The following is a 17539-nucleotide window of genomic DNA, read 5'->3' as shown; positions in this document are numbered from 1 at the left end:
CCTGTGGCGTCCAACTTCGCTGTACTCATCACATATTTAAGTGGGTTGTTGTCAGTCAGCACAGAAAACTTATGCCCATAAAGGTGATCATAAAACTTGTCTGTAACAGCCCACTTTAGAGCCAAAAACTCTAACTTATGTGCAGGGTAGCGGGTTTCGGGTGGTCTCAAACCTCGGCTTGCATAAGCAATTACTTTTTCCACACCATCTTGAACTTGAGCAAGGACCGCCCCAAACCCTCACCAGAAGCATCCGTTTGCAGAACAAATGGTAAGCTGAAGTCGGGGTAGCCCAGAACAGGTGCTGCAGTCAGTCTCTCTTTCAGTACTTCAAATGCTCTCTCACATTCATCTGTCCACTCAAACGGTTTAACAGTTCCAGAAGTTCCTTTTACCCCTTTTTTCTTCTTCTTTGGGTCTCCAGAGGTAAGTCTATACAGAGGTGCCGCCAATGTTGCATATCCCTTGATGAACCGTCTGTAGTACCCAGCAAAACCAACAAACCCCAGCACTTCCTTCACACTTGGCGGCCGCTTCCAGTCTCTGACTTTGCTTATCTTCTCAGGATCTGTATGAATACCCTCCGCAGACACCACATGGCCCAGGTACTGAACTTCTTTCCTCAGTAGACTACACTTTTGAGGCTTCAGCTTCAAACCATGTTTGCGGAGCCGGCTGAACACTACTTCCAACCGCTCAAGATGCTCTTCAAAAGTCCTAGAGAAGATAATTAAGTCGTCAAGGTAGATAAGGAGGCTCTCAAAGTTCAGATCACCAAAGCAGCAGGTCATCAATCTTTGGAAGGTTGAGGGGGCATTCTGCAGACCAAACGGCATTCTGTTAGCCTCATATAACCCCATGGGGGTGCTGAAAGCAGTTTTGAGCTTGTCGTGTTCTGCCACCTCAACTTGCCAGTAACCAGATGTAAGATCAAGAGTCGAGAAGAACCTTGCCTGTCCCAGTGCTTCCAATGCCTCCTCTATTCTTGGTAGCGGAAAAGCGTCTCTGGTACTGCAGGAATTCAGTTTCCTGTAGTCCATGCAGATCCTCAGGGAGCCATCTTTTTTAGAAACAACAACGATGGGGGATGCATATGGGCTTTTGCTTGGCCGAATGACTCCAGCTTCTTCCATCTCTGATATGGCCTTCCGCACTTCCTCGTACTGAGACGGGGGTATTTAGCGATAAGGTAGGCGGAAAGGTTTTGAGTCTACAAGAGGTATCTCATGTTGCACAGTGGTGGTATGTCCATAGTCCATAGAGTGTTTGGAGAAGACATCAGCATTTCTCCTCAGCAAATCCTGAAGCAATGCCAACTGCTCCTCACCTTCTACTGCTGCAGCACTAAGATCAACTCTACATGTTATACCATCAACAGACTCAACACTGGTTGTCTGCTGTTGACTTTGACAAGACGCTGTCACTGAATTCTCACACTGACTCTGACACATGAACTGGTTTTGGCACAGCATTTGGCACTTTTCTTCCTCTTCAACGACATTTTGAACCAGGAAAGCATCTGCAAGCAGGGTCCTTTGGTTGACAATGACATCCTTTCCAGACAGATTTAAGAGCCGGATGGGAACACAACCTTTTTCAACATTAGCAAGCAGCCTGGCAACCATAAGGCCTTCTGGAACACTTTTGGAAGATTGGACTGAACTGAACTGGAACTGTACTAGAACTCCACTAGAACTGTATAGTGTGTTCTCTTCGGCCCACCCATAACTCTGCCAATAACATCCTGCTCCTTACCAGCTGGTATCTTTATCCTGTGACCAGCATACTGTACTTGACCAACTTTACCCGTAGCTCCACCAGGTTCACTTTTACTCACAGCAACCATTGCAGAGTGCCACTCAGGATTGGTCAACTTCAATTTGGTGAGATATTTTCTGCCATATGACGCTTGAAGGTCATTTCTGGAAACCCTTATTACATTAGTCCCAATAAGCAATGGAACACTGGATCGGTACTCAGTCACAGGGACAACAAAAGCAGGAACATTTGAGTAGACCCTTCCCAAAAACTTAAGGTTGATACAAAGCACACCAACATAAGATACGGGTTGACCAGCGGCACCTTCAATGGGGATGTCTGATGGTTGCAATTCCTGAAAACTTAACACAGGATGTCGGCGCCAGAACTCATCAGTAATTGTGGTTACCTGAGATCCAGAGTCAATGAGAGCTTTACAGATTTCTCCATTTACTCCGACCACCCCTTCATTACAGGGACCTACCAGCGGGGTATCAGCTGGTTTTGACCTGCCCGTTTCATGTTGCTGGGGACTCTGTTGCATGCCTGTGGTTGCCCCGGTAACCACAGGCCCTAAGCATTTAAATCCTTCCTGGACTCTGCTCCAGTTTCAGCTTGGGCTGCCTCATCAGTCATCACTGTCCGACACAGACGTGCAATGTGTCCCGGTTTTCCACAACGATAGCACACTATGCCCCTTACTGCAGTGTCACTACTCTCTTGAGGTCTCTGGGTGTGAGGAAACACAGTCTGTGGTGATGCTCCAACTTTAGCCTCCAGCTGCGTCAATCTGTTAAGCTGATCCTCTTGACTGCTCACCAGTTTCTTCACCATGGCTGTGAGTTCAGTAAGATCTGTGTTCTGCCGATTTCCTTTTTCAGTTCTCGGCTTTTCGCCACTCTGGTTACCACTCCCTGTCGTAAACTGAGCTTGTGCGTATGTCTTTTTGGCCTTTGGCTGTGACTGAAACTTCCTTGTCTCCCGAGCAAGGTTACGAAGTTCTGCTTGAAGTTCACGAAAACTTAGAAGTCTAGGCTTCATCGGTGCTATCCTGTGAAACACGTCTTCGTCACTCAATCCTCTCATGAACTGACGAGTCAGTTTGCCGTCCCGGTCTGGAAAAGGCTGGCCTCCATACTGAGCATCTTCTACTGAACGTAAAGTGGCCTCCAGAGCAATGGCGTATGAACACACTGATTCGCCCGGGCGCTGGTATCGCTCATAGAAATCAGCTAATGGGTCCAGGGATGTCTGCATATCACTATACTCAGCTCGTAGTTCTTCAAAAGCTCTGCCGGCAGTCTGCTCATTAGGAGGGAGATTCAGAACTAGCCTCCTGGCTTCACCACTCAAATGTCGCACTACAGAAGCAAAGGACAGATTTTCTGGCATTCCTCCAGCATCAAGTAGGTACTGCATATCTCTTATCCAGTCTTCAATAAGTATCCTGCAATCAGGACCACCGCTGAACACTTGTACATTTCGAACTTGATGTGTCTGTGTAAAGCTGGGCTGTGGTGTGGTCATTCCAGAGGCAGGGATGTATGCATCTTGCTGACGAGCCACATGCGGAGGTGCAGTCTGAGGTCTTTGCACTGAAATGGGTTGTTGAGCATACATATGTGAACCATGAGACACTGGCACTGTCATAGGAGCATACACAGGAGGTGAGGAGGATGACACAACGGCACAATGCGAATGTAAGGTGTGCTGTCGATCATTGGAATTTCTGTGTGTTTGAACTGAGTCCGTTTTCTGCAAAAAGTTGGTTCCAGACAAGACAGGAGGTGCAGGTGTGTCAGGTGGTTTTGAGTACATGGCATTTGGCACACCACAACAGAAAGGAGGAGGAACCTGAGCGGCCGTTGGATGACCTGGCAAGTTGGTTTGGGGTGAAACAGCCATTGCAGCAGGAGAGTGTAGGCCATATGGAGAAGTGTACATATTGGGTGCCTGGATCATACCTGGATAAGTAGAAATGTAAGTTTTAGGCGGCACAGTCAACGTTGGGGGCAGGTATGGGTCGTTTGGAGAAGGGGACATGTCAGTTGGCATTTTGTTGGCCACGTTTGGTGAAGCCTGAATGGTAGTGACATTGTCATGCATGTCAGTTTGGGACAAAACAGTCGGCACATTAGATGGATGTGGGCTAACTAAAGACATGTGCATAGTGGTTGGAAGTCCATATAATGGGTTATCTGGGCCTTGGGCATGAGCTGAGGGTTGATGTTGCACAAAAGTGATGGGGCAGGTGCCCAACTGATGCCAGCTCACTGCCGCGGTGGGCAGATTCTCCGTATGTGCAGCTAGCTGCCTTGTCTTTGGGCGGACAGACTGTTGGGGGTTATCATTTGGCTGGGATACAGTTTCAATACTCACATCGACGGGCATGCTTATTTCATACTGTTGGATTTTGTCCTGCTTTACTGGTAACCATGGGGTGGCCTGCAAGGGCTGCCTTAGTGGTACTTGGGGACGAGGAGGTGGTCGATGAGGGGTGGTTTCATTTAGCCCCTGCATGTTTCTTCCACTTCTCTCAACTTTCTCGTCTGTGCAAAACACAATGTGTATGTAGTGTGCAATACACTGTGTGTAGTGTTTGAAAATGTAAAAATATGAAAAATGTAGTAAAGTGCAAATTAATGCTGTTAGTGAATGTGTTGTGTATATCTTATGTTTCCTGTAATCACAAAGCAAATAATCATAAATGAAGGTAAATAAAAAAAATACCAACTTCAAAAGATTTAAATACACCCGAATGCACAAAAAAAAACAGCAATTCACAAATTTGTTACTCAAATCAACAAATTAACACTCTTATAGCACAATATCAAAAGTTCAGACACAGAAAAAAAACCTTTCTTAAATAAACTCAGTTCAGTCCAACAATATATTTAACACTGTCACTTTAAGACAAAAGAAAGTAGGTGAAATAATGTTTTTGTTTTTGTCTCTTTTGATTTTTTTTTTTTTCTCTAGATTTTTTTTTTTTTTTTTTTTTTTACTCTACTCACACTTCTTATTTATCAGATTGCTTCCGTTGACGTAGAAACCAACGATCCGGGTCACGGCACCAAAGATGTAACCCTCTTCGTCTGTGTGCTCCCCCAAATGTCTCTGCGTTGTGTTTGGATGATGGTTGAATGAGGAGGACACAAATATCGTTGTCGTCACAGCAGTGAAGCTTATTTATTGGGAAAACAAAACAAAACAGTTCTAGCTGCAGTTATATTAAACCTTCAATAACAGGGGTTCTCAAAGCCTGGAAAATAGCTTTCCATATGACAATTAATGTTAAATGTCACATGCATCCAAAATACAAAGACTATAACCCAAAATACTCAGAAAAATGTTAAACACAATACAATATACAGAAAAATATACCCCATCACATGGAAGGTAAAACACATTAAATAATATCAGAAATACAAAACCATCCGTCGCAAATAACTGCACAAATATGTTAGTTAACATCTTTAACAGCAATATATTTATTCAAATAACATGGATGGCCAATATAATTAAAGAAATGTAATAGATGTAACAGAGAACATCTTACCTTTTCACAAGGAAAATAGAACTGAATTAACAACAGCTCCACCCATGTGAAGAAGGGCTCACTCACACAGTGCAACACTCATAGAACACAGCGCACCCCTAAGGCTGGGAGAAACATATTGCATCTTCCCTACATAAATAACAGCGTCACAAAGGGGAATAGTTAACTAACACTTTTAAATGATCAAAAGTGATTATTTGTGAATATATATTTTATGTTTAATCTCGCTTTCATGGACAAAAATGGGCACCCATAGGAATGAATGGGAAAAACTGTAATTCAGAGCATTTTTTATTTATTTTTGTCAAGAAAAGAAAAAAAAGAAATCTAAAATTGTTGTTTTTTGTTTGAAATAAATGATGAATGATTTACAACTTTGTATTTCCCTTATAGCATGGTCATATTTATCTAAGCATATTTTTGCATCTTTGTATAGTCTCACCTAACACAGATATATATATATATATATATATATATATTAAAGTACAATTTTAACTTGTGATACAGTAAAAAAAAACTACGAGGTCAAATTCGTCATATCAGTGTTTCATAGAGTTCATGCAGCCATTCAGTACTACAGCCATCTAGTGGTTATTGATATTATTGTTTTTTGTTAATTTTATACCAACATAAGACACCAGATGCCACCAAAGTCACTTCATCTTTAGGTTTTAGGTCTCTGAACTTACTGGGATGATTTTTTTTTTAATGAAGTTAAAGAAATATTAAATATAACATAAAAATAAGCATAATTTACATAGAAAATATGGTACTTTTAGAGGTAAATAAATTAAAAAATATTCTCAAATATTCAAAATAATAAAAATAAAATAATAATAATACAAGAGAAGCCAAAGTCCACGCAAAGACTACTAATAATTTGGAAGCTTCTACCAGCTCTTCCCCCTGAAAATAAAAGCAACCACACGTACATCATCCTTACAAAGAACAACAGTTGGAGGCAAGAATTACTGGGCTAAAATTGGTAAAATTCACTCATGCACATAATGTTTTGCAAAATGGGTTACCAACGTGGTAAGTGAATTAATGCTCCCATAATACACTGCTTTGCCTTGGTCTTTATTGGTTTCATTAAATTGAATGTAAACAACATTATTTGCAATGTGTAAATGTTCTATTCTATTTTTTTCTATTTGTTTATTTGTTATCACAGTACATAACCGTTATAAGGGGTTAACACTTAAAATTACACTTTTTAAACTGTTTAAAGTTACCATAATGGATACACTAATGGGTTTTTTAATAGGGTTTGTGCAGTTTTAGATATGGGCCAGAAGGCGCCTCCTAGCGGTCTAACCCTAAACCTACCCCAGACCTAAACCTACCCATATCCGAACAAGGCTCTGTCATATTGACGCTAAAGGGTGCCATGTGCGTTCGATGTAGACGAAATGTCACAAGGGTCAGTATATGACGCCCAAGGATGAGAATGCGTTGGCAACAGTCAAATGCTCAAACTCTGATTCAATGTTATCCTCATGGTCATATTGTAATATCAGTGATAACCATTTGACCTGGATACAATGGCTATGCAATCATAGGGATGAAGGGTCAAGAGTAAGCATTACACAGCCATTTATTTGTTTGTCTGTTTTGTGTGGTTAGCTTGTTCAATTATGTTGTTTGTTAGCTTGACCAATTATGTTGTTGGCTTGTTTAACTAATTTAAAGTGTTTGACTCTGTTGTAAAGGTTGTTTAGCTTGTTCTATTATGTTGTTGCCTTGTTTAGCTTGTTTGATTATATTGTTATCTTGTTTGATTAGGGTTAAACTTACCTTGTTTGATCTGGGTTCAATCATAGACATCATATATATAGCTAGACGCCCTATTGGCCGCTGGGCGCAAGAAATGCGGCCGCCATCTTAAACCGGTCATACTCCTATTTGCGTTGCATAGCAGCAGTAGACGCCAGAGCACTGTGCAGCATATTCCTGCTCAAATCGGCGGACCATCGCTCGGGGATTACTTTTCACAAGTTAGATTTAACATTTAACATTACCGTACTATTGGTTGTATTTTGTGAATAAAATATGCAATGTGTCGTGTATCATAGCTACATGTATGACCTTTGCAGCAAAAAAACCCGCGTGAAAATCGGCTCGGTATTCAGTGAGATATGATTAATTAAATGTGCTGACACCTGGCAAACAGATTACACTGAGCGGAGCGGTTGACCGGTTTAAGATGGCGGCCCCACGGCTCGTCCGTGCCAATAGGCAGTAGCGGTCGATAGGGCGTCTACCTATATGATGTTTATGGGGTCGATCTTCTTCTTCTTCTTCTTTAGGGTTTTATGGCGGTTGGCAACCAACTTAATAGGAGCATTACTGCCACCAACTGGGCTGGAGTGTGGAACAGGTAGATCGGATCAAATGAACAAAACAATAATAAATAATCAAAATAAAAAAATAAAATGAAATCCTCTGGGCTAGTCCAGTCTCTTTGAGAAACCTGAGAACAAAATGATATATGTGGCTAGATGCCTTACCCAAGATGCCAGATTTTACTGTTTTACTGTGCTTAATGACTGACAAAGGTTTTGGGTTCGATCTGTTTGAGCCCATGGGAAGTGAAGTAATGGAAATGAGTGAATGTAATTTAAAACATTTTTTTTTTTAAATTTTGTAAACAATTTTTTTTTCATTTAAAAAAGGAGGATTAAAATGTAAATATAAGTTAACTAAATAAATAGAATAATTGTTTCCTTTAATTTCAACATAAAGTTGCATTCAGAAATCGGGACTTTTATTTTGGAAAAACAAAAAAAACGGGTCTCGTCGGGAGATAGGAGTTTTAAACGGGAGCAAGGGTATCATTTAGCTAATCGCAAACAAACAAAAACAACGACATTGAAAGATTGTTTCACTTTCAAATTTGATTCTTTTAAAGAATGGAAAGGTTAGTGTTTGATTTTGTGCAATTTGGACGTGCAATAGAGTATTTTGAAGAAGTATTTTGTGTTGTAATGTCCCAAATGACTCGTTTTCTATTATTTTGAATGTTTAATAGTGTAGTTTGAACAACATAGTTTTTGTTGGCATTGTATGTTAGGCACCAAAATTATTATTATTTTATGTGCAATAGCGTTTTTTAACAACATAGTTGTTAATTAATATTGTAAGTCATTTTTATTGACCAAAATTACTCATTTTCTTTTTTTACTAAATGCTTTATAACTACCTGAATTTATTAAATTACACTTACACTTACTTACATTTTATAAGTGATCTTATGAACCATTGACAACTCCTAATGCTATACTTCATTTAGAAATGATAAATTCATCATAATAATTATGCAAATACAATTGTTAAACACATTATAGATATGCTTATATATCTTTCAGACGAATTCATCTGACAGAGAAAGAGTTTATTAATTTGCAATGATTATGAAAATGGGTGTATATTGTCTTGTAAATGCCAATATATTCTCTAAATATATAATAATATTGAACCTATTAGTCAAGAAATTGCTGCACTTGAATTGGTGCTGTTGTTGTTTTTTCCAGAAATTAACAATGGAGAAAAGAGCAAAATATGAGGTCGAAGGATATACCTTCATGATGTGTCGAATGTTACTGAAGGAGCAAATCGGACAAATATTTCACTGCCGTTTTACAGGAGGCAGGAATAACTAGTTGTGTTGTTATCTTTGACGTACAAAGGCATCACATATTTGTCAAAGCCCAGAAAGACAGGTAATTATAAAAAGTGTGATAGGTTAAAGCAGAATTTTTTTTTTTTTCATGAATAATTATTAGTTGCATGTTTGTCTATGTAGGATAATCTTAATGGAAGTTGTGCTTTGTTATTTTTGTAGGAGTCCTGTAAGGCTGTGTGAGGTGGGTTTGTCCCCTTCACGGCAGAAGAAAGGAGAGGTTGACATCATCGTAAACAGTTCATCCTCCTTGACACGTGTGATTCAGCTGGAGTTTGCCTTCGATAACTGTTCACGTGAGGTTGTAGAAGACTGGACGTTGCAGCAAATTGTAGATAATCCCAGGGAATATCAAAGGGTAGGTTGATGTTAATGGCATGCACACATGAATGCTACAAATCAAGATTTCATGTGAGAAGCTGTGCGTTTTACAGTTGTGTTTGATTAATATGTTTGTTGTGGATCACACAAACACGTGAAAGCGGTTTATGGGAAAGATGTGTTACAAGGAGTTATTTAAGCTTTAATGTCAAGGGCGGTAGTTATTTTAACCTATTAACTGAAATGAAATAAATTAGCAATGTGGTTTTGTGTGATTTCTAAACTGCAGAAATCAAGATTTTTCCACCAGCACCCTAAGGGGCCGCTCACATATAGGCGCGCCGCGTTGTCCTTTTTTCCAAAGCGCTCGGGTGGTTGCGCTCCGGAGGCGTCTGTCGTTGCTAAGCTTGGTTCTTGTCACGTGACCTGCGGTGCGCTTGCGGCATTCTGAAAAGTTGAGATGTTTTTATCTCGATGCGGCGCGGACGCGCTTGGAAAAAACGAGCGCGTCGCACCGCAACCGCGTCGCTTCCATTATGAGCGCGCATACCGCGCGGTTACATTTGAAATAACGAACTTGCGCGCGCAAAAGACGCGATATGTGAGCGGCCCCTAAGTTTGCAACATGAAAGAAGCATGCCTTAATTTAGCACAATAAGCAAGTATAAAGAATTCAAATATAAATGAATTGATTAAAAATGTTGTATTAATTAATTAATTTAGCACAAGAACAGAATGTTGCACCTGTTTCACACAGTCTGTCTGCATTGCATAATGTTTTTGCGAACTCATGTTAACAGGTTAGCAGCTCGACAGCTGATTCGTCCTCCACGAAGAAGGGGGCGGTACATGGGACACTGATAAATGTCCAAACCCTTAATTTCCTCTCTCTCTTCTCCGGTCGCTCTCATCCCTGACCTCTCACCCTTCCTCCTCTTCTCCCCGGCGCAGCGCTTCTCCAAGGAACATCTGAAGAAGGCCTTAGACTTCTCTATCGAAGAGCACATGTTCGAGTCGTAGCTGCGTTCTTAGCAACGAAGATCCTGCAGCCTCTCCCTTCCCGGAAGACGAATCTGAACTTTCTCGGTAATATTACATTCATTGAGCCTTTTCAAGCTTCCCGCGACACCGGAAGACGCAGCAGAAACAGGACACCATCCTCGCTTCCTGCCTCAGCCTCAGCCTCACTAGAAAGAGCACAGAAACTCGCAAGTAGCTGCTACATTATCTGATAAAAGCTGTTTCCAGGTGTCTCGTAAACTTAGGTTTCTGTATGTAATAATTACTAGCTTTTCCATTCTCTTTCTTTCCTTCTTTCTTTCTTTCTTTCTTTCATTTCATTCTGATCATGTTATGTTTTATGTTTTGGTTCGGTTAAGTGTTTGTTTGTTAATTGTTTGCATGTTTACGTACGTTTATATTTGTAGCTCATATAATCTCTAGCCTTACATTTATTAAAATCCATGGAATACTTTTCACTGTCTCTGTGTTTGAAAGCCTACCTTATAAGTCAATGAATCTTAAAAGATCTAAGCTACAAGCTCGATATTAGACTACATTCAGTAGTTTTAATTAATAAACTCAGAAAGTTCAATGTTCGTGGCCAGAACATAAACTTTATTGGAGTTTGTAAATAGATACCCCTTCTTAACTGTGATAATCTTAAATTTATTCGCTGGACGAATGATGGATGACCAGACCAGTTACAGAACAAGGTAATCTCGATAATTGATAAAGAAAATGTACATGCGATTTCTGAATTATTATGACCATGAGTTATGATTATTAATATTTCCAAAATTCCCTATATCCTTGAGCTAATTCACATTTACCCAGAGTCGTAGTAGCTACAACAAAGAGAATAGCAATGCTGATAAGCCATTTTATAACTTTTGGATGTGAAATAAAAATAAGTAAATGTTGTGTTTGTGATATACAGCGGATTATTTTATACATAGATTATTTGTGCACTGCAAATGTGGTATATGGGAAAGCACATGAGCGTGTGCTACTGCTGTATCACATATGCACTGAGTTTGTGTGAAACAGGCAGAAGAAAGCACAGAAACAGGGAAGGTGAATTCAGGGCAGGATAAGGACCAAAAAATATATCAATACAGGGTTGCCAACTCTCACGCATCTGGCGTGACAGTCACGCATTCAGCCTCAATCTCACGCTCTCACGCTTAACAAAGAAATCTCACGCTAAATTAGACATTCTTCGTGTGCTGTATTTTTTTTTTCACTCATGTGCACTAAATTTCAGAATTACTATAAACAATTCAGGCTCTTAACTACTGGATGGACCACTATTTATGGCGCAAATTAGTTAAAATCTCCCGGAATCTAGAGCGAGCACGCATGCGAGACAGAGACTGTGCTCCAAACCGCGTAGTGCACGCACGGCAGAGAGGGAAAGCAAGCAAGAGACCGGTGTGCAAGGGCGTCGTTAGGGCTGGGCTAAGGCCCCGAATGTTTTTAGTAAAGCCCCGAATATTTTTTTAGCTTGTCTTTCTCATAGAGCAAAACAATGAATAAAAAAAAAACGAAAAAAAAAAAAAACGAATAAGATTACAGCAGCCGCGATTACCATGAAAAGTGCATATTACAGATTTATTTATATTTTTCCCTTTGCATTAAAGATACTTACGACTTGAGTTTGCAGCGTTGAGCATTGTAGCCAATCACTGACATGTCTGTTGAACGCATCGGCCAATCAGAGGCGTTTAAATGAGTCGCTGTGCTGAAGATGTGTTTTGTGCGAGCTCACCGAGTTCTACACTTTCGCAAACCTGTCATTATTATTGCCTATAAATTTAAGATGCAAATAAGAGATTCACTGCAATGTATTTGATATTCTTGATGCTGTTCTGATGCGCTCCATTACGCACCGCTCTGTTTGGTGTTAGGATGACTAAAAGTTCAGCAGTCTAGCTCTTCAATGTCAGAATGATTAAAGAAGTGAACGATTGCCTGGCAAAATGTAAGTGGAAAACATTTAATATTTTACTGTTTTACAATAGAAATGTTCAACTACCGACAGTAGCCTATCCGGTGACGCAAATTACTCAACATTTTTTATTTATTTATTAAATTTAGCCTTTTTGAATTGAAAATATGCTATAATTAAAAATAAAATATTATGTGCAAATAGTTACAATTATTTCACTAATACAATAAGCTTTTTTTTTCTTTATTCCCTTAAATCGCTTTTATAATTAATTAATTCCTTTAAATAAAAATACCCAAAACATTTTTTGGTTGGAATATTCCCGAATATCAAGCCCCATCAAACCCCCCCCCCCCCCCCACCCCACCCCTCGTTGGAGAAGTCTCAATCCGAGCTAAACTCAAAAGTTGGCAACCCTGTCAATATATTTTGAATACTTTGGATTCAGGAGAGATGATGTGTCAGAATTAGGTAATTTGCAAGTCTTTTCAAATTATCACTGCAGCAAAACAAAGTATTGAGTATTAGGCCATTCACACAGAAGGTGTCTTCGAGATGCAGGTGTAGGGGTGCGTTTTTTAGCTTTTTTTTCTTTATTCCCTTAAATCGCTTTTATAATTAATTAATTCCTTTAAATAAAAATACCCAAAACATTTTTGGGTTGGAATATTCCCGAATATCAAGCCCCATCAATTTAAAAAAAGAATGGCTTTTTGATTTTTTGGATTTATTTACAACACAACATAATCCAAAGATACAAAACAAATGACAAAAAAGCACTCATTGAAAACAATTATCCAAAGACAGAGACCTTTGTGCCATTCCTAAAAACATTGTACATACCTTTCATTTCCAAGGTGTTTGATTTTCACTTTACCATGTTCATAGACTCATGTGAATGTTGAAGTCAGCAGGACTCAGTGGGCCCTGAAAAAAAAAGAAAAAGAAAAAAAGTGAACATACTGATATCAAGAGAAACTATAGGCCTACACGATTCTGGTTAAAATTGCTTTTTAAAATTCACAGAATACACACATAAATGTTTCCAACAATAATATAGGCTAATGAACACCAGGTTTGTTGTGCCTTGTAGGCATAGGCTATGCACAGTGCAGCCGTTTGGTGCTTTTCAAACGCGATCGCGATCCAAATATGATACATTCAAACGCGATCGCGCTCAAAATATAAAACATTATGGTTACCATATACATATCTACATTTGAGCAGATATCCACAAACACAGTAACAGTAAACACGGGTCTAAATATTATAAGATTCACCATATATCTAGCAACAGTTCAACTGCAATGTGAAATTTATGCAACAATAACAAACTAATATGTAAGAATTTCTTACCTTACATCTTTCTTGTCTTCAAATCTCGTTCTTCTTCTTCTGAATTAATGTAATTCCAATGTAAGCTCACCGCGCGTCTTTCAAACTCGACGAAAAGCAGAGACTTGTGAAGTGTTTTGGTGTTTTGTTTCTGAGGTAACGAGCGCGTTCGCGTTCCATGTGGAGATTTGCATGTGAATCTCTTTTGCGCGAGTGGGCGTGGCCAAATTAACTGTAATGAGCAAGCGTTTGAGAAGCTGGACATCTTGTTGGTTTTATACAAATTACTTAAACAGAGAATATTTGTTTTCAGTTTGAATCTGATCATTTAAAAGTACACACTTAAATGTTTATAAAGGTATATGGCTCATAAATGTGTGACAAGTATTCGCTGAGTTTTGGTTCAGTTTATAGACGTGCTCAAGAAAAAAAAGTTCACAGCGACGGAGAGGCAGAACGTTTTGATTTGATTGTAAGTGGACTCCTCCAAAAGTAAAAATATCACAGATTCTTTTTTTATATTTCTTTTTTCTGTATGACCATAAATGACGGAGTAATTTAAGTTTATAGTGCTACAATGTGAAGAAAATCCGGCAAAACGCGCCGGCGCGTTTGTCGACCTCAGAGGGTTAAAGGATTGCGGGGCGGCAGTGGCTCAGTGGTTCATGTAGATTGTCTACAAACCGGAAGGTTGGTGGTTCAATCCCCGGTTCCACCTGACCAAGTGTCGAGGTGTCCTTGAGCAAGACACCTAACCCCAGCTGCTCCCGACGAGCTGGATCGCCTTGCATGGCTGACACCGCCGTCGGTGTATGAATGAGTGGGTGAATGTGAGGCAATATTGTAAAGCGCTTTGGTGGCCATTGGGTCTGTGAAAGCGCTATATAAATGCAGTCCATTTTACCATTTAGTTCACTTTCAAAAAAATTTTTGCTGATAATTTACTCACCAGTCGGAAAGAAATTAAGGTTTTTGAGGAAAACATTCCAGGATTTTTCTACACAGAATGGACTTCAATGGCAACCAACGATTCCAATGTTCAAAGAAGGTTCAAATGTCCGTCTCAATGCAGCTTCAAAGTCTCGACACGATCCCAGTCGAGAAATAAGGGTCTTATCTAGCGAAACGATCTGTCATTTTCTAAAATAAAATATATATACTTTTTAATCACAAATGCCCGTCTTGTACGATCTCTGAGATGCATTACATCATCACGTTGGAAAGGTCAAGAAAATAAAAATAAAAATAATAAAACAAAGATGTCGGACAATTTTGAAGTTAGAGGAGATCCCCTTCTAATTTTGAGATCCCCTTCCCTATCTTTTTGAACCGGAGAACACAGACAAATAACTTAGATGACGTGACGCGTGACCTTTCCAACGTGATGACACAATGCGTGGCGCATCTCAGAGATGGTACACGACGAGCATTTGTGGTTAAAAAGTATAAATACATGTATATATATTTATTTTTTTAGAAAATGACCGATCGTATCGCTAGGTGAGTAAATTATCAGCAACATTTTTTTTGAAAGTGAACCTCATCCTTTAAACAGTCCTTTATGATAATAGTAGATAAAGTTTAGTTTAAGTAACTTAGATAAAGTTTGACACCGTTTGCCACACTTCACTGTGGAGTATTCTACACGCCCTTGGAGCACCACCCAAGATTGTTGCCTTGTTCAAGCTGCTTTATAGCAACGCTCAGAGCTTTGTTCGCATCAACGGCAGAGACTGGTTTCCCATCTCCAGTGGCGTTCGTCAGGGCTGTGTGGCTGCTGCTGACCTCTTCAACTGCATCATTGACCATCTGATGTCCAGGGTTTGTGAGTGGGTCCCCGGAGTGTCCTTCGGCAGCTACCACCTGACTGACCTGGAGTACGCTGACGACACCATCCTGCTCAGCACGTCCTACAGCCAGCTGAGAGACGCTCTGGGCATATACAGTGAAGAGGCTGAGAAGCTTGGCCTCCAGGTGAGCTGGATGAAAACCAAGTTCATGTATGTCGGTTACAGACCGCATCCACCTTCCCTGCGGCTTGGCAATGACATTGTAGAGCCTGTCAAGAACTTTGTGTATCTGGGATCCATAGTGACAGACAACAGGGACCTAAAACCAGAGATTACCCGCAGAAAAGCCCTGGCTGCGTCAGCCCTGCTGTCTCTCTGGAAACCACTCTGGCGGCACCAGACCATCTCACACAAGACAAAGCTCCGGATTTACAACTCAGCAGTACTCTCCATCTTGCTTTACGGCTCGGAGTCTTGGCCCTTAAACAAGACACTGGCTGCAAGATTAGATGGCTTTGATAGCACGGCTCTCAGAACCATCGAGAACATCAGGTGACCCCAGCGGGTTTCCAATCAAGTGCTTAGAGCCCGCACGTGCCAGCCCAGAGCATCCTGGCTGGCCGCGCAACGTCACACCCGCTGGTTCGGCCATGTCCTCCATCTTCCTCCTGACCATCCGACGAGAGTCATTCTCCAGTTTGATCCGAGGGCCGCAGGCTGGAGATGACCACGAGGTAAACCCCGCACCCGATGGCTTGACGCCCTTGTGGGCGACCTCCAACAACTGTGGAGGATGCAGAGCAGCTGGCACAAGACCGTCAGCACTGGAAACAACTGGTTCATCTGGTCGGCTCAACGCACTAGGGCTGTAATCAACCAAAGAAAATCTTGGTCGACTAAAGTCCTGAAATTTTCGACTAAAAATCGACTAAAAATGATGTTAGGAAAAAAAAACAACTTTAAATTAATTAGCTGCGCACTGTGCGCCTTGTTGTCCGCCTAAATGAATTATAAATAAACAGAAAAAACTAGTAGGCTATTTGCAGTATTATACGGAAGCCCTGAACCGCAACGAAAAAAAAAAAAAAAAAATCTATCAGCAACGTAAAAAAAAAAAATTCTGTAAAAAAAAAAAAAAAATCTATCATTTCGAGATTAAAGTCGAAATGTTTCGAGATTAAAGTCGAAATGTTTCGAGATTAAAGTCGAAACTTTTCGAGATTAAAGTCGAAACATTACGAGATTAAAGTCATAATATTTAGAGACCTGCGCTCGTAAAGTCGAACTGCTTCTGACATGGATCTAAACATAATAGTAGCTTTTTACTTTTATCTGGGTTTTCAACAAAAAGAAATTCTACAGGTGCTAATCTACCAACATGGTATTACCATTTGTCTTAGGACGTTACAAAATATACTGCGCCGGAATAGACTTTACAGGCGAAAACACTTTTCAGACTGGATGGAGGTAGCCAGCTTTATATCTGAGGAAATAACGGGATCCGGCCAAATGATTGGATACAGAATGATGCACTTAAAATGTATCCAGAAAGGATTTACGGTGAAGAGGGAAACAGTGCGGTTACTGTTGAGTGTTCTCGACCCAGATGGCGTTGCGTATAGACGAGCACGAAGACTCCGCCGAAGGAGGTACCACAATCCTGGTCCAAACTTTATGTGGCACGTTGACTCGTACGATAAACTTAAACCGTACGGCCTCTGCATTAATGGATGTGTTGATGGATTCTCACGTAATGTGATGTGGTTGAAAGTGTATTTCACAAATAATGACCCGAAAGTCATTGCAACATATTTTATTGAGACAGTAAAGAATAGAGATGGTTGTCCTAGAAGAATCTGTGCCGATCGGGGGACTGAAAACGTTGCTATGGAGCAGATGCAGATCTTTCTTCGAAGAAATGCTACTGATGAATTTGCTTTTCACCGGAGTTTCTTATACGGTTCAAGCAATCATAATCAAAGAATCGAAAGCTTTTGGAGCATACTTCGGAAAGAGAATATTCAGTTTTGGATGAACTTTTTTCAGGCTTTAAAAGAAGAAGACCATTTCAATGGGGATTTCATTGACAAATCAATCGTGCAGTTTTGCTTTACAACACTTGTACAGGTAAGAAATTATCTATCT

The 17539-nt window shown here is 40.2% G+C and overlaps 1 protein-coding gene across 1 annotated transcript; it reads right to left on the bottom strand.

Moving 5' to 3' along the window:
- Positions 1 to 896: 896 nt before the first annotated feature.
- Positions 897 to 4515, bottom strand: LOC308690081 (uncharacterized protein). Its single transcript, XM_081364348.1, has 2 exons — positions 2884 to 4515; positions 897 to 2803 (listed from the first exon to the last, which is right to left on the bottom strand). Exons 1-2 carry the CDS (start codon positions 4275 to 4277, stop codon positions 2788 to 2790), a joined length of 1410 nt encoding a protein of 469 aa, XP_081220474.1. The 5' UTR covers positions 4278 to 4515; the 3' UTR covers positions 897 to 2787.
- Between the last annotated feature and the right edge of the window lie 13024 nt (positions 4516 to 17539).

The sequence above is a fragment of the Scardinius erythrophthalmus genome (genome assembly GCF_964197995.2).
Source record: "Scardinius erythrophthalmus genome assembly, chromosome: 1".
Taxonomy (NCBI): domain Eukaryota; kingdom Metazoa; phylum Chordata; class Actinopteri; order Cypriniformes; family Leuciscidae; genus Scardinius; species Scardinius erythrophthalmus.
The sequence above is the reverse complement of the archived record's forward strand: the minus strand, read 5'-3'. Positions and strand labels throughout refer to the sequence as shown.

What these genes read in the sequence shown, in the direction of transcription:
- LOC308690081 (XM_081364348.1), bottom strand. Translation starts at nt 4,277, where the DNA reads ATGCAGGGGCTAAATGAAACCACCCCTCATCGACCACCTCCTCGTCCC.